At 43.4% G+C, this 17,550-nt stretch overlaps 1 protein-coding gene across 5 annotated transcripts in view; it reads left to right on the top strand.

Moving 5' to 3' along the window:
- Positions 1 to 17,550, top strand: part of map3k4 (mitogen-activated protein kinase kinase kinase 4) — a 28,195-nt gene that overhangs the window by 5,750 nt on the left and 4,895 nt on the right. For 4 of the 5 annotated variants that reach the window (XM_086045059.1, XM_086045055.1, XM_086045056.1 and 1 more), the window contains exons 2-17: positions 4,202 to 4,392; positions 4,470 to 5,899; positions 9,408 to 9,668; positions 10,465 to 10,617; positions 10,704 to 10,861; positions 10,950 to 11,066; positions 12,308 to 12,407; positions 12,517 to 12,600; positions 12,682 to 12,951; positions 13,027 to 13,176; positions 14,214 to 14,375; positions 14,566 to 14,699; positions 15,413 to 15,491; positions 15,580 to 15,658; positions 16,204 to 16,297; positions 16,541 to 16,663. In XM_086045059.1, coding sequence (XP_085901185.1) covers positions 4,323 to 4,392; positions 4,470 to 5,899; positions 9,408 to 9,668; positions 10,465 to 10,617; positions 10,704 to 10,861; positions 10,950 to 11,066; positions 12,308 to 12,407; positions 12,517 to 12,600; positions 12,682 to 12,951; positions 13,027 to 13,176; positions 14,214 to 14,375; positions 14,566 to 14,699; positions 15,413 to 15,491; positions 15,580 to 15,658; positions 16,204 to 16,297; positions 16,541 to 16,663 — 3,464 coding nt within the window. In that variant the 5' untranslated portion in view covers positions 4,202 to 4,322. The remainder of the gene's footprint in view (positions 1 to 4,201; positions 4,393 to 4,469; positions 5,900 to 9,407; positions 9,669 to 10,464; positions 10,618 to 10,703; positions 10,862 to 10,949; positions 11,067 to 12,307; positions 12,408 to 12,516; positions 12,601 to 12,681; positions 12,952 to 13,026; positions 13,177 to 14,213; positions 14,376 to 14,565; positions 14,700 to 15,412; positions 15,492 to 15,579; positions 15,659 to 16,203; positions 16,298 to 16,540; positions 16,664 to 17,550) is intronic. The other variant, XM_086045057.1, reaches the window with a different exon arrangement.

The following is a 17,550-nucleotide window of genomic DNA, read 5'->3' as shown; positions in this document are numbered from 1 at the left end:
TTCAATTCAAAACAGCTAAACGGGTCAAGTTACATTTTAACATAGAATGTCTTATTTGATAGCAGCTTCACAACTCGTTCATCCATTGAGCTTGTGAGTTTTTGCAGAAGCTCTACTTTAATTTCTTTGCGTGATATCAGAATAGCCTCCCGAAGCTACTGTTTGGATGTGAACTGCCTCCCACCCTCATAGATTTTTGCTTGAGGATGCTCCAAGGGTTCTGAACAGTGTTGAGTTCAGGGGAGGATGGCGGCTCCACGATGAGTTTCTCCCCTTTTTGCCATTTGCATTTACTATAAAAATCTGAAAAAACAATCTGCATGAATATTTGGAACACAGAGTAGAAATGTGTTTGTTCAACTATTTTTTTATTTAAAAAGGGTAATTGGTAAGAGAAGTGCTTGCAATATCTTAACGGTATTAAGTTATTAAAAAATTTGCAGTTTTGGTGTTTTAGCAAGAAACATCAAGTTGGTGCACATGATTTTCCTTTGAAGGCCACATAAAATGGATCTGGGCCTTGAAGTGGAAGTCAAGTAAAATACAATCTTTAGCACTGTGCTTTTCGTGCCCCCACTAGTCTAAACATGATTTTCTGATTAATACTGCATTTGTGGAATATGAATTAAAGAGAAAAATCCACAGTTTTTTATCCACATGACCAAACCCAGAAAACAGGTGAGCCGTGTGACGTTCACAAGCTGAGCCCTTAGACACTATGATGTCATTTTCAGTTGACATCAAACGAAGGTACAAGACAAAATGGCTGCCCCCTGAGATGGATGAAAATGGCGGGGATTTTTCTGCTTAACTCATATTCTACAAACAATATTCATCAGAATACATTTAGACTAGTAGGGACTCATAGAACATATCGCAAAGAAAATGTGTGACTTGACTTCCGCTTTAAGATTGAAACCTGTGCATTAAAGTCAGCCAAAAAGTGCAGACTGTCACTTTCATAAAACTTGAATTGCTTTGTCAATTTCTGTTGACTAGCATCCTGGAACATTATTGGACGCTCCAGGGTAGTTGGTTTAATTTCCTTTCCACATTGGCGGCTTAAATGGGAAACCAGGGGATGGAGCGTCTGCGTGGCCTGCAGAGGCTCAATTATGCCAGGCCTAATTAGGAGAAAGTGTGCTCTTTGCAAACAGGCCAACTTTTCCTCCTTTCCTCCCCTCACTCAGGCTGTCTCTCTCGCTCTAAAAAAAAAGCCCCCTTTAGTTTGGTCTTTGTGAGCAAGCGTGCTCACTAAACAGCTGTGTGCTATTCAGTGGTGGGCCTCACAGGCCACGTGTCAGTACTATACAATAGAGTGCCCTTCCTGATACAATAGTGTGGAAGGTTGGGTGTCAAAGGTCAGCCGCTGCCCCTCCCTTCAGCCGAATGTGGCAGGCCTTGGTATCCGTGCTTCAGTCGCTCTGCAGAAAAGGCTGGGTTTTGTGCCGTTTATTATGCACGCAGTGTTCCTGCCCAGGGGCTGCAGCATTCCACTGGCCTTTATGGGGGGGGGCAGTGCACCATCAGATGAGCCATTGAGAGCAGCTAGACACCATCTGCAGTGATCATTTACTCCCGGCAGCCAGTCGGGCACAGCTTGCAGACAGTAGGCCACACGGGCCCGTGACCCTCTCCGTGACCCACCCCCCCATGCAAAAAAGTATCCAGAAAGCGAATTTCAGCGCGTGGGGGCGAGCAAACACGACGGCAGTCGTGGCGTCATCGGTGCTGCTGTCATTCCCGAGCTATTCAGTCATGCTGTTGTGTCTTTTAAAAAAAAAAAGAGGGGGATCTGGTCCCCTCACATGCATGGAGTATTTCTGTGCCCTCGCCTTGCTGCACGCCTCTTTGCACACTGCAGGAAAAGTCTTCGGAGTTGCTTTGCATTCTTCCCATGCACCTGCTTCGTTTCATGTCCATCCCTCTCCCGTGCTTTTCTGAGAACCACTTTCATTGTGACTCATGACATTGCTTGCTGTGCCTTCTTGTGCAGGCATACGGACAAGATCGTTGTCATTTCCTGCTCCCGCAGAACAAGCCCCTCCACAGTTTCACTGCCGTACAATGCGCTCATAAAGGCGCCACTGTTCATCTTGGGACGCGTGCAAGACTCACTGTTATGTCATTTGAGGACCGGCTGCAGTGTTGATGCTGCGCTCGCAGTTGCAATATTTCATGCAAAGTTACACCGTTTGCTGCAGGTGTCTGTCGGCCATATTGTAGTTCCATAGCAGCTCCCAGGGGAGCGGGATTGTGATGCAGGGCAGATGGGCTGTAGAAGTCTGCACTCCTGCTGGCAAGTGATTTCCAGATATCCCCCTCCCCTCCCCCCCGTTCCTCTTAAACACTCACTCAGCGAAAGTGATACAGCGCCGCCCCTCTCCACTGTGTCCACGCAAACAGGCACGTGTTGCGTGAATACCATTCAATGTGATGATGGATGAAGGCACACATGGTGAGGAGCATGCAGGACAGCCAGGTTTCATGCTCCCCCACCCCCCCCCAAACAGGCACACACACCTCCCAATTGCTTCTCTTTTTGTCTTTGCCGGCAGGGTCACACGATCCATTCATCTCGCCCCTAATCCTATTAAAAAAAAAAAAAAAAAAAACTTCAGAAAGCGATCAGGTGACAAAGGTTGGGCACTGTTGTCTCATGGCGTATTGCCCGCTCAGGCTTGCTTTCTTGCTTTGTCCTCCTCTCGAGATTCAAGGCATTGGTGTCTGTTGAAAATCACTGCAAGTATGCTGTCACGCAAGATCCATGTCCAAACGTTTGACAGCAGAGAATTGACAACTTCATTACATGAAAACAAGCGTCTTTTACAGCAACAATGTGCATGCAGGCCTCACCTGAGCAAGTTGCATCAAACAATTGAGTTGTGCGTGATAGGCTATTATAGATTCGATGAGCCTCAAATGCAAGAGGTTCCAGATTGCTGGTTGAACTAATGGTAATGGGTTATAATGGAAATGAAATGGGCCCATTGTCCATTATAAAACTTTACTGGAAAATGTTCTAAGATTATGAACTTTCACAGGAAAAATAAGTTGCACTGTGTAATAAAAATGGAATACAATTTTGGATGAGATCACCGAGTGTCAAAACAATGTGGACACTTGTAAATATGTCAGATTGCTGAAAATTCAACCGTTACAAGCAGCTTGTGATTGATCAAAATTTTGTTGCGTTAAATTTACTACAAAGAGTCTCACAATTTTGCAGTAGATGTGATTTAATGTTCATGCACACACACACACACACACACACACACACACTCTCTCATACACACCCATGCATGGCACACACACACACACACACACACACACACACACACACTACTAATACTACCACTAAATAGCATGCAAACAGTTTGTAAAATGTGTCAAATGTAAAATTACTATATTGGTGATGTTTGTAAATATTTATCTTACTATCAAAAGCACATTTTGATTGTTGCTGTTGTTATTTTATAGAACAAAAGCGCTGTTCAGATGTTTGAGGCATCACTAAAGAAAAAATTATTATGGTCGTAATCCCATTTTTCTTCTTTGCCATCACAAAAAGCGTGCAAAAAAAGAAAAAAAAACACTTATGGAATTAGTCACTTAGACATGCGATGTCATGCATGGTGCTGGTTTGACCTGTGAAGTTTTGCGCGACTTTGGTGACTAATTTGATTGAATAATTCTACGACATCAGGGCCATTCAACTTTAGAGGTTCCACTCCGCTTCTGTAGGTCTCCCTCTCTAGATGTGCGGTTTTGTTTACGTAGCCCAAGAAGAACTCAGAACTGTTTCTGCAGGCCTGTGGTCATGCACACGCATGGCTGCTGTGCAGGGGCATTAGACAGCCAGTCAGACTCTCGAGGAGGCACCTCTATAGTCAGTTGTCAGTCTGTTGCGGCGAGCGGTGCACATTACGTGTACTTTCACTTTTTGCAACTGTGGCATTGCAAGTGATTTGCTGCACAGTCTCGACCGACTGCAAACATTCCAGCACTCTCTGACCTTGACAAGTTTCTGTGGTTTGACATGGTGGAAGTTGCTTTAAAAAAAAAAAAAGGCCAAAGAGCCTCTTTGTTGTTCGTGTCGGCCTTCGGGCTGCTCAGCTTATTATAAAGCGGGCGGCATGAATAGCTCGTTGTGAATAGTTTGACTATTTTTGCCTCTAAATTGAATCGCGAATGTTAACAGGCAGGGCGGCGCAGTGGGAGATGAATCCCGGCAGAACGCTAAGACGGAGGAATCCTGGGATTCGCCCAGTGAGGAAGAGGAACCTCTGTATGCTACATCACCCCCGTACACCCACCGTCAGATGAAACGAATGTCTGGCAAACATCAGAAAAGCAGCCAATCCAGGAGTGGCGGGCGTTCTCCCAGCAAATGTGAGAGAAATGAGCTTTTGCTCATACACAGTATCTGTCCGCTTTTCGCCAATTGAGCGGTTCTGTGTGTGTTTCAGCGGACATCAGCCCATCTGTGCAGAAAGAAAGCCCCCGGCCAGCGGAGACGCCCGAGGAGCACAGCTACAAGCAGGGCAAGAAGCAGAGGGCCACCCTGCGCTCTACCGAGAGAGACCACAAGAAGACCTTTGAGGGCTCCTTCATGCTGGATCCGCTGTCCAAATCAGGGCCCTTCGGCGCCCTCAACATGGACCCCAGGAAGCACTACCTGAGCTTGGGCTGCAGCAGTTGCAAACTCCCCGTGTCCATGCCCCACATGGCCCGCACCCACCGCCAGACCTCTCGGACGGACTGCCCCGCAGACCGCCTCAAGTTCTTCGAGACGCTGCGGCTGCTGCTCAAGCTCACGTCCATGTCGTCCAAGCGCAAGGAGAAGGAGCAGCGGGGCCAGGAGATCATGGCCTACATGGGCCACAACAACGAAGTCATCTGGCTGGAGCTGCAGGCGTGGCACGCGCGCCGCTCCATCAGCGACCAGGATTTCTTCCTTTTCACGGCGCGCCAGGCCATCCCCGAGCTCATCAACGAGGTGCTACATTTCAAGGTGAACTACGACAAACTGAGACAGGCTCAGTGTTCAGGGTCCCCAACAATTCACGCCGACTGCCGGACTATTAGGACCGATCCAAATCTAGACTCGAAAGACAAATGTAAGTCCGCTGCGGTGGAGAGCAACCACTGCGGAGCGGATCACTGGGGCTTCAGCGCTTGCCCCTCCTCGGCCACGAATGCAGCAGAGCCGCTGGGCTCAGGCGCCGACTGCAGGGATCACCTACAGAGGCAGCGACTGGCCTTTGAGCAGGTCAAGCGCGTTATGGAGCTGCTGGAGTACGTGGAAGCGCTGTACCCCTCGTTGCAGGCCCTGCAAAGGGACTATGAGAAATACGCGGCGCGAGACTTCCAAGGCAGAGTGCAGGCGCTCTGTTTGTGGCTCAACATCACCCAGGACCTCAACCAGAAGCTGCGCGTCATGGCCACCGTCCTGGGCCTCCGGGACCTGTCTCGCATCGGCTGGCCCATCTTTGAGATCCCGTCCCCTCGCTGCTCCCGTGGCAATGAGGAAGACGACGACCAGGAGGATGAGGAGAACGACTCCACTGCCACGTTCACAGCGGAGAGTGACGGGGAGGACAGGGAGGAGGAGACAGTGGGATCTATCCTAGCTGAGGGAGAAATTTCTCCCACATTGACTTCCAAATTTTCCCAGCTGTTGTCAGAGGAGGAGTTTCTTCCGACGGCAGCATCGGGAAGTCCTGAAGCAGTGGGAGCAGAGGGCGTCTTCTGCCCCACAGCCATTTACAGGCCCTTTGTGGATAAAGCACTGAAGCAGATGGGACTGCGCAAACTGATTCTCCGACTGCACAAACTGATGGACCGCTCTCTCCAGAGGTCCCGGGCGGCCCTGTTGCGCCACACACCTGCACTGGAGGTGAGACGCTTATCTTTTCCTTCACATTTCATCGACACATCCGGTCCGCAGGTAGATCGATTGATGAATTAGGAATGAGCATGCTAACCGATTCATCAATTCCGTCATTTGTGCGAAATCGATTGAACTGCGCCTTGAAGCAGTCGAGTCAGAATGGAGTGCACCTTTTGGTTGCAATGAGGAGAGGGGTCATATTGATTCAGTATCAACTAGTTTGCTGTCTAAAGAAGTTGTCAGTTCTGGGAAATTGGCCGACATCCACGCAGACAGCAACTCTTCCACGTAGCGTTATTCTGCTCAGTACAACACTGGACACGGGAGTTCGGAGCCGTCACAGAGAAATTCTCCCATCCCATCGAAAATGTTGAAGAACTGACTTAACCCGTTATGGGTCCCCGGCCCACCCGTGGGGGCGATGGCGTTGTGGCCGCGGGACATTCACTACATACTGAACAACTTCAAAGCATTCCTGGGCATGTTGTATATGGTTAGAAAACTGAGTTTCCGCAGATTCGAATGATACCAAATATTATGAGATACAATCATATCTGCAGGCTCGGCGAGCATTTTAGTCAAAACAATCGCTAACACACAAAAAATACGGAACTCACCATTTTATCCTCAAATGTCCGACACAATTTCATAATCCATCATCAATGATCATATTACCGTTACAGGTTGCTATCAGATACATATACCGGTACATATTACATATGTACATATTTTCCATCGTAGATTGAGTTACCTTCAACAATGACGACGTTTCAAAAAGTAGGCTGGACCTTAGTTTGATTGATAGCTTACTTGATCCTATAAACTAATTTTTCCCATGTCAGAATTCAACAACAGCCAATGAACATATTCCATGCGTAAATAGTGCCACCCCTGCATATGGATGATTCGTCAGTTATGTTTGCAGTCACAACCAAACATGCTAAGATGGTGATTGACGCATTCAATGGGCAATGAAATTCTTTAAAAAAAAAAAAACATGGGAACCTTTTGAACAAAAACAAACACCGTGCGTAACACACACTTTCAAAGCCGCTGGCAGCGAGGTCAAGCCGTGCGCCAAAGCGCATGTCATATCGCGTCACCTTCTTTGATTTTTTTTGCGTTTTTTTTAATATGGATGTAGGATATGATAGCGCCAAGTCTTACTTTTCATTACAACTCATGATTGTTGAAACATTCCACAAGAGCAGCCTTTCCCCTACATATGTGAACATGGTTGCAACATGATTGCAATGGGATTCAAATGTCACACTTTTGGTTCGCCTGGACATCCCCTTAGTAAAACCTGTGTAAAATGCTCATTTTCTGTTGTATTATTGTCAAATTTGAAATGGAATTGGAGGAGCCTGTGAGCTGTAATCCTGTTGTGTTATTTTAGTCCACTACCTAATACAACATTTTCCAGGCAGATTTTTGGAAAAGAAAACAAATAGACAGACATAAAATCTGCCTTCTTTTATGTATTCAAACTTCCATAATTCAGTGCCAGTAGCACTTAAAAAGATTCTGGCAGTTGAGGAGAAAAAATCTAAGTGTTATCTTCAATAATACACCAAAACTATGCTGATACTCCAAATGGTTCAGCTTCAGTTTTACTTTGGGTGCACCTTTTTAGGCGTTCAGGTAAAAATACCAGGTGACCTGCAAGGGGTTTTAAGGTACAGTATTTATCTGCAACGGTTAGTTTTTCAAATTTTTCTCCAATTTTTATCATCTATGCAAATGGCCTTCGGCATAATTTTCAAGTCATTAGCTGTTTTTTAACAAACCTCCAAATGATAACAGTATTCCTTTCAAAAATAAAAATGCAGTTTTTGTTCAAATGCAGTGTTTCAAGACATTTTGTAGGTTGTAAAGCACTGAAAATAAAGCACCTATTTGTTGAATTTGCAGCATTAGGAGGTTTTGTCTTTTGGGAGCAATTGTTTTTGCCCGTACAGAATGTATTTTTGAAATCGGTTTGAACTATAATGGCAATCAGTGGGGTGCAGGAAAAGGCCAAGAAGGAACAATCTTAACCAAAGTGAAGCCATTCCTACACAGCCACCACTTTCATGTCTGAATTTTATCCTTTGCCTTTCTGTAGGTACAATGAAGGGTTATAAAAAGTCCACATCTCCCCGTTCAAATACCACATTTTTCTGTGATATGAAAAAAATGAGACCCACGATAAATTATTTCACAAATATGTCCACCATCGTGACCTATAACCTGTCCAACTCAATTGAAAACGTTTCATGTTTTCCAGAGAGGAAGTCAAAATAAACAGATGAAATATGGTGTGGTTGTGTGTGTGTACACGCACCTCTTTTACCCACCGTCTTATGCCCAGCATGTGACTGGGTTCAGAATTAATCAGTCACAGTCAAACTCATGTTGACTGGGTGTCATTACACACGTGCCACATTAAAGTGCTCCTGAATAATTCGATATAAATTGCTTATGTTCTAGTAGTCTTTTTCTGATGTTCATTTTTTTTGTTTTTTGCTTTCTATCAGAAGCGTTGAGACCTTTCCAGAACATGTTTTCCCACATGTGTATGAGAGTTTTTATGGTCCACTGAAAACACGGTTGAATTTTCTGGACACAACTTCCAAAGTTATGTTCGGCACAAACGTAACACTGCTCATCTTCAAAAGAACACTGTCCTGTACCTCCAACGAAGGATGGTGGTTGCAGCATCATGCTTTGGGCCTGTTTTTGGGCCTTTCGACAAGGTGGAAGGAATTATAAACAGTACGAAAAAAAACCTCTGGCTTCTGATAGAAAAGTCAATCAAAATGTCAGGAAAAGACTAACAAATAGTGTGTGCGTAGTTGTGGACACTCCCATTTAATATAGGTTTAAAATTTCTGAACATGGCAACATCCCAGTTATCAGAGTGCAACCACATTATTGCTGTTGATTATTTTTACTTCAAATGAAAATGAATTGAGTTGTACAGATTATAGGTTGCATTAATGGTATTTATCTTGGTCTCATTTATTCACAAAAAAGGCATTTGAACAGGTGTGTGTAGACAATTTATATCCACTATAAATGACTATGATATTGACAGCACTACCGGAAACAAAATTATCCATATTTGACCAAAAATGTGATTGAGTTCTTTCCTGGTCCATATTTTACTCTTACACAAAATGTTCGGGAAAACTATTATAAATATGAAATACTGTATATCCATATCTGAATGGCAAATGGTAGTGCAGTAAATAGATATTATACAGAATGCGAACAGTGGCATCGTCAAAAGAGTTGTTTGTTGCAGCTTGCAGAAATAATCCATTATGACTTGCGAGGCCAAACCCAAATTGCCCCTGATACTGGGGACAGTAATGAAAAAGAGTGAGAATAAATTCTGGACTGCTCGCTGCATCTTTATTTGGAACCCCACCAAAACGTAATGAGATCTTGCTTGCTTCAGTAAAATTCCAGGGAAATTGGTTGTGTGGTGGGAATTCTCCTGCTATTAAGCCGTCTCCCCCTACTGCAGTTCGCAGACTTCCCAGACCCCATGCTGTACAACGACTACCTACCGGAGCTGTCCCGCCACGGCTCCTGCAGTAGTGCGGCTGACCCAGAACTTGGAGCGGACCAGGTGTCCTGGGAGGATCTGCTGGACATGGACCTCCCTTCCTTCCGCCCTGCCTTCCTCGTGCTCTGCAGAGTCCTCCTCAATGTCATTCACGAGTGCCTAAAGCTGCGACTGGAGCAGAGACCTGCTGGAGAACCATCTCTTCTCAGTATCAACCAGGCAAGAAGATAGTGAACCCCGTGTGTCCGTCCATCTATCTATATTCTCATTGTCAATAGGGCCTGTACTGTGTACACTGTTTTTATTGCAAAGAGGGGACCTGTGTTGTGTTTAAAAACAAAAAGGCATATATTATTGCATCATGTACTTGTGGGGGTTTGGCCATGTAGTTTATAGTTGTAGTCATCCTGATCACACACAAACCGATGTGATCAGTCTTAGTATAAAGTAGAGATAGACCGATATGCTTTTTTTCAGGGGCCATACCGATTACTAGTAGCCAAGGAGGCTGATAACCGATATTTGGAGCCGATATTAATGTTCAGTAAAAGGGAAAATATTGGCATCAAAATCTAAAAAAAATAAATACAAAATTCTAACTATTAACTTTGTTGAAACGTCTTCAAGCATAGCTTTATTGTACATTTTTTCCGATTTTCATTGTTGTTGTTGTTTTTTTTATTCCTATAATATTTTTGACAATATACATCTTTGTTATAAAATTCTAACAAAAAGTTCAGGGAGCAGCCAGGGTCATCAGCATGTCTTAAGTGAAATTAAAACTTACTAGCTCCATATAGCTGTCTACAGTAAATGAAGTCCTCCAAAATTTCAGAATGACAAATGTTAACCTTTCACATATTTCTATTTTGATTTCAGCACAGTTTTAAATTGATGTATCGGACATCAGATTTAAAAAAAAAAAAAAGGCAGATGCCGATATTCGTCAAAACGCAGATCAACATACTTAATTCCTTTTTGCACATGCTAACATCTTTGTGTTTACATGTTGCAGTTGGTGCGTGAGTGTAAGGAGGTTCTCAAAGGGGGTCTCCTCATGAAGCAGTATTATCAGTTCATGCTGCGCGGCGTGGTCACTGATGCTCAGGGCTTGCAGACCAACACCAACATCGATGAGTTTGAGGAGGAACTGCACAAGATGCTTGTGGTACGAGGCGTCACCTCCCTCCCTACTCCCTCGAGAATGTATGCACGGTTGTCAGAGTTCTGACCGCTCTAGCGTGTGTATTTCAGGTTTACTTTGAGTACATGCACAGTTGGATCCAGATGTTGCAGCAGCTGCCCCAGGCGTCTCACAGTTTAAAGAACCTACTGGAGAAGGAGTGGCACTTCACCAAAGATATTACCCCCTACATCCGTGGAGGGGAGGCCCAGTCCGGGAAGCTTTTCTGGTTAGCGTCCTTGCAGCGCTCTTCCACGGACCCATTCAGAGCCTCTTAGTCATACGAATGGAATTGACAAGTTATTTTTCCTTTGAAGTGACATCGCTGGGATGCTACTGAAATCCACCGGAGAGTTCCTTGATGCCGGCCTGCAAAAGAGTGGCAATGAGTTCTGGGAAAGTGCAGATGACAGCACTGCCTCTGATGAGATCAGGTAAGGGCTCATAACCTTAGAGTCACTGGTCACAACATTCCGTACATTCAAAATGAGATCCAAGACAAGATGTTTCAAAAATATAAAAAGATGCTGTTTGTGGATGGAATATTCCTGTTAAATAAAAATGCAACAAGCATAAAACCAGTCGCTGACTAGAGACATTCCTGCAACACCTCACACCCAACTGTCAAAAGATTTTATGTTGGCTACTTGCTGTTTCACCGATGGCCTGTTGGTGGTCTCAAAGTGCATCACGTGGTCAGATTCCCCATAGAGGGAGGGAATATGAGCTGTATGCTTGCTTCACATTGGCACACAGGAGGTCAAGAGATTTATTCCCTTTCAGCTCAACTTAACAACATTTTATTTTTAGGACGCTTTAATAAGATGAACCCCAAGTGCTGTGCATGAATAAAAATCCAACGTAAAACAGAAGACAATTGACACAACATAATTTAAGAACAATTTGACAGTAACAAATTTAAAAACGGTAGAAACAAGTAAGACACGGAAGCATGGACGGTGACTTGTGAAAGTCATGCTGTGTTGAAAGCTCAAGTGTAAAAAAAAAAATGTTTTGTTTGGTGGCTTTTAAAAATTGACAGCAATAGGGATTGCCTAATGTGCATCAGGAGGCCGTTTGATAGTTTGGGACGAGCGAAAGAAAAAAAACACCATTATCTAAACGATCATTTAGTTTTTGGTACAAAACAAGAACATGTTCAAACATAAAATAAAGACAAATACATTTCTTTGAAACACTATAATTATGTAAGTTCCTTTTGGACCAAAATAAATTGATTATTCTAAAAAAGGGTGCGTAAGTTCAAATATGATTTCCTTGTGTAAACAAACAGTTCATTGGATATCAATGCATATTAATGATTGTTTTTTACAATTATGACAACTTTGTAATCATGGAGTCTAATAATTGTATTGAATTTTAATTAATTGCACAGCCCTACAAATGTTTTTCTGCCCCATTTAATCTTCTCTCTCACTTTACTGTGTTTCCCTCGAGCGACAGTTCTCGTCCTGCTCAAATATCTCCTCCAGGATGTATTATTTTGTAGAGGGGATGATAGGGTCAATAAAATAAAAATTGCACTATTATCTTTGCAAAAGCTGGCTCTTTTTGTGAATCACATCAGCTTGCGCAGGCTGCCATAATGTTGCCGGTTGGTGTTTTTAATTGGGCAATTATGACTCGTCCCGTGTTGCTTTTCAAATCCTCCAAGGCGCTCAGTGATCGAGACCAGTCGGTCACTTAAAGAGCTGTTTCACGAGGCCAGAGAACGAGCATCCAAGGCGCTGGGCTTTGCCAAAATGCTGCGCAAGGTAAGCTGTAATGTCACCTAAAAACTCAACAGTGACTGTGCTGAATATGTCAGCGTGTGATTTACTCTCACTCAAGAGCTGAGGGTGTGTGGTCTGATTTTTGCCGCAGGACTTGGAGGTTGCCGCAGACTTTAACATCACTAATGGAGTGGCGTCCCTCCTGGAAGCTCTGAAGAAGAGGAACTATGTGAAGGTCTGCTTCTGTTCACTTTTGTCACTTCTAATCTCTGTCATGAAAGTCAAAGCATGTGCCTCTCCGTCGTCTGGCTCTCAGGTCCAGATTCCTGGCCTGGAGGAACTGCAGGTGTTCGTCCCTTTTAGCTTGCTGGCTCAGCGGCCGCTCATCCTGCAGCTGCTCAACGCCGCTGCGGGAAAAGACTGCTCCAAAGAGCCTGACGAAATGGCGGAGGATGAGGCCTTCCTGCTCATGAGCAAGCATCGCACGGGGCACTTGACGACCGATTCGGAATGGGGCCGGTGGGACGGAGAGCTGCTTAAACTGGTTCCCACAATGGAAATAGTCGACACTCTGCGGGCCATGAAAGTACGTGAAGCGTTGCTGAACTCCTCCTGCCAGCGTAAATGAGCGTAACCTCATCATCCCCGACTGTGACCTCAGGTGGAGAACATGCTCATGATTGTGATGCAATCGGCTCACCTGGTGGCTCAGCGGAAGGCCGTCCAGCAGTCCATGGAGGATGTGCTCACTCTCAGCCGCGAGCAAACGTCCAGTCAGCCTCTTATCGCCAGCGCTCTGGAGGAGCTCAAGGTGCTTACGTAACCACAACCTTTGAAACACACACACATCTGCGTGGCTCTTTGTATCATTTGGTGCAAAGGCACCAGTTAACTCTCAAAATACATGTTCTCATATGGTGAAATTTCTTAGGCTGAGCACAATCGTGGGGGGGTTGTTAGATTTTGCAATTACAGGTGGCTTAGGTTGTTAGTAGGTGAGATTAAAAAAAAAAAAAAAAGGGAGGTAACATGTAAAATTGTTAATTCTAATGTATATATTTAAAAAAAATAATTATTTAAATCTATATGTAAAATAATTCATTGTAATGTATTTAATAATAACATGCCAATATTTAATCAACCAATTATTTATTAAAATAAAATGTGTGTCAAGCTTTTAGTAATTTATTTGTTTTAATCTGTAAATGCATTATTTTTAGTGGTGGTAGTAGGGGGGGGGTGCTCAATTAATGCAAAATATATTATATTATTATAGAGGCCCCCTGATCATGTGAATGCTTTGCAGGATCGTTTGAAGAACGCAGCGGGCCATATATGGCCAGTGGGCCATAATTTGGCCACCCCTGATCTAGAAAGATGCTCCACCTCTGATTTGTTTGGATTTTGGACTTTATTTCCATAACAAATGATAGTAATGGAATTAATCCATTGGGTGTCATTTTGTCTCCATCATAAAATATTTACCGGTACTAACTTTATGGACAATTGTCATACAGATAAAAATATTACAAACGGTCACGAAAGTCAAAATTCAAACTTGTTACCTGTGTATTACTGAGTACTTTATATGTTGGTGCGACTTCAGTGGTGTTTTTTTTTTTGCTTCCCCTGAACATTTTGTTTGAATTCCGAATTGTACTACTGTCTGCAGGGGGTATTCAACGACAATATATAATAGATCAAACAACAGGGTTAAAATCAAAACACCACATGTAAACATCTCATATAGATTACACAAATTATACTTACAGTACTTATTTACTTACTTTTTATAAACGAAGCAATTAATTTCCCCCCTTTGTCTGATTTTTGTGCACGTTCACCCAGGATGAAGCCCTGCAGCTCTGCATTAAGATCAGCTCAGCCATCGACCGAGTGGAGTACATGTTTACGTCGGAGTTTGAAGCCGAGGTGGAGGAGTCAGAGTCGTCCACTTTGCAGCAATACTACAGAGAGGCCATGATCCAGGGCTACAACTTTGCCTTTGAGGTAAAAAGCAAAAGAGACGATCTCTGTAATAACACAGGCGTAAAAATAAATATGCAGTGGGGACTGGAAAATTACAGTTGAGAAAATGAGTGCTCATCTTTTTATGAACCCATTGATGCATTCTTTTGTGTCTGCTGCTAATTAGATTGTGTAATACTTTGCGTGAAATATAATATGTTGTTTTCCTCAGTACCACAAGGAAGTGGTGCGCCTCATGTCAGGGGAGTACAGGCAGAGGATCGGTGAGCGCTACATAGCCTTTGCTCGCAAGTGGATGACGTACGTCCTGACTAAATGCGAGAGTGGCCGGGGCACCAAGCCCAGGTAAGCCTCCGACTAGCGTGACGTCATTTCTCACGTACTGCCCTTTCTGGTTTTAAAGCAGAGACAGAGATCAGCCAGCCTTTGTGTGGCTCCCAGCAACCATTAACGGGTATCAATGTGTTGCTTGATCTCTTTTGGTGCTCACCACAAACCCAACCCAATCCACTTAAGAATAATCCACCTGGCAAGTGTATCAAGTATCACTATCTTCCTTGAACTTTAAACACTTCCAACTCACAATCCACCCTCATAAAGTAATTTGTCCTATTGTGTGGTATGTTTGGAATTTAGACAGGAAATCGAATTATCTAATGAGGGCAAATTCAATACCTGGCAGAAAAAAATGTGCTTTTGCAAATATTGCACAGAAATGCTCAGTTTCGTTTGACACTGACATAGAGGTTTTATTTTAACAAGAAGTTTATGATTGTGTTGTTATGGCAAGCAGGTTTAACATTTAAAAGCTACAGCATTTTTGACTTTCCAGAATTAACATTGTAGATATGAACAACATATTTCTAACTACCGGTATTTTTAATTACATTTTGAATGGTTGGAATTTTCATTCAAAGTATGTAACGTAACGAACCGCTTTAGAATTGCCTTGAAGGACTGAGACGCTCTAATGACGTCCTCAAGACCGAAGCAAAGCAATTTTCGCTTTTGTATCGAATCGGTTTACATATTAAAATTGTGTCGCTTTTTTCCACGAGGTGGGCCACTCAAGGCTTCGACTTTCTTCAAGCAATTGAACCAGCATTCATATCAGCATTACCAGAGGATGACTTCCTGGTAAAAAAAATAAAAAATAAAATAAAAAAAAATCTCAGTACGCATAAAATGAATGTTGCTGGACTGACTGCTGGTTTTCTCACTGCAGAATTTACAAGCGCTGATGAACGAATGCATCGGACATGTGATTGGCAAACCTCATAGCCCAGTCACTGGCCTATACATTGGTGAGATAAAAAAAATAATCCACTGATACTACTTCCATTTGTTTATTGTAGTAATGTTTACATAGAATAAAGTTTCAATTAGCAAAAATGTGCTTATGTTGCAAAATGATGTATGTATTTAGATGGATGGATAGAGAGAAGTTGCCTGAGTACAAGTTTTTTTCCCAAATACAATACACATCATTATCGATCGGTGACCTCTATGTGAAGATGGTACACTAAGACATAGGATTTTCACAAAATATTTCTTATTTTATAAAGATCAATACATTTAAATAAAATCAACCATACAAAATTTCCTCACCATTAAAGAGAATTAAAATTGAAGTGTTTTACATTTAAATCCGCTGAAATGTAATTGCAGCTTTTGTGGCGTCTAGGTTTTGGGAGCTGCAGTCCATCATGAATATAACTTTCATTTCAGTGTAATAAAGCACTTCTCTGAATGCCGAGGCCCTTCTCACATGAGCTGCTCTCATTCATTTCCAAATACATGTCCCTTTCCAGGATTCCCAGTTCAACTCTGCATTTGTTTGTATTTCCAGCACCCAGAAATAGCCCTCGCCCTGTTAAAGTCCCTCGCTGCCACAGTGACCCACCAAATCCAAATCTTTTCATCCCCAATGCTGAAGGATTCAGGTTGGTGATTACGGTAGTCAGTTATTGAAGAAAACGGCCTTTCAGTCTTTCCTTCATTGCTTTGCTGCTTCGGGCTCCCTTTGCTTCTAATGACTACTAATGGCGGAAGTGTGTGTGCTCATGTGAGTGTGTTTGAGTGAACCACCCAGCCACATATCCTCATTCACGTTCGCGCACATCCGACCCCAGACAACTGGCTCCTCCGAGGCGGAGCTCTTCAGTGTGTCTGTTTTTACCACGCAGCTCTCGAAGTCTCCCCTGCGACCTCCGGAATCAACTTTTCCCCAATGGCCCTAGGCCCATCCCACAGGGCCCGGGGGAACACGGACACGCCAAAGCGCCCGGCAGCACTGCAAATGACGTCAGGTAGCCCTTCTCCCCTGGTCACCCGCGAGAAAGTGGGGGGGAAAAAAAAAAAAAGCCCATGACATCCAAAATCCACTTATAGCACTTTGCGTTTCCATACATTGAAATGAAAGACATTTTAATATGCAAGCAAACAAAACATCACATTCACGTTGATCAAGTTGATCCAGTTATTTTACAGTCTTCTTAGATAAAAGTTAATTGACTTCAGTGATGTTGATGAGGTGTTTCCTCAGGGGAAACTGCACATTTCCATACTGCAATAGTTATGCTTATTATCAGAATCCTGGATGGATTACTATTGTATCACTATATGCCCACCTTTTAACTCTGCGGTTCATTTTTGTACGCCCTAATGCCACAATGTGTCCAAATCAGGTTTCCACAAGTCACTTTGTGTCAATGGAAGCAACTGACTGCTGTGTTTTGTGTGGGAATGGAAAGAATGGGCTCTGATATTTTGCTCCGTAGTGCTTTAGTGCAAATCGCTTGCCTTTGACGCTGGTGCCGTGCTGCCATTACACCTTTTGTCTCTGCTGTTAATCTTCTGATTTCATGCAGTCTTCTGATTTCATGCTGAACGCTTAGTAGATTCCTCTGAGGGACAACCTGGACGCACGCGGCTGCTTTCGTGCGTCACATGGTTGTAGCTTGCACTGTATGCTTGAATCAGTAAATCATCATTTACTGCATACTTTAAATGATGTATTCATTGTTTGATCGGAAAATTAATGGAAGCACAGTGAACTCGTGTTTAATGGGAGGGATATGAAAAGCCATGATGTCAAGTCACCATCCATATATATAGTTTTAAACCTTCCACACACTTTAAACACATGAAAACATCAAAAACATAAGTTTCTCTGACTACAACAGTGCATTTTGGC

Source organism: Filicampus tigris, chromosome 11 (genome assembly GCF_054856515.1).
Source record: "Filicampus tigris isolate MCC_2025a chromosome 11, RoL_Ftig_1.0, whole genome shotgun sequence".
In the NCBI taxonomy this organism is placed as follows: Eukaryota; Metazoa; Chordata; class Actinopteri; order Syngnathiformes; family Syngnathidae; genus Filicampus; species Filicampus tigris.
Note: the sequence above shows the minus strand (reverse complement) of the source record. Positions and strands in the feature narration are given on the sequence as shown.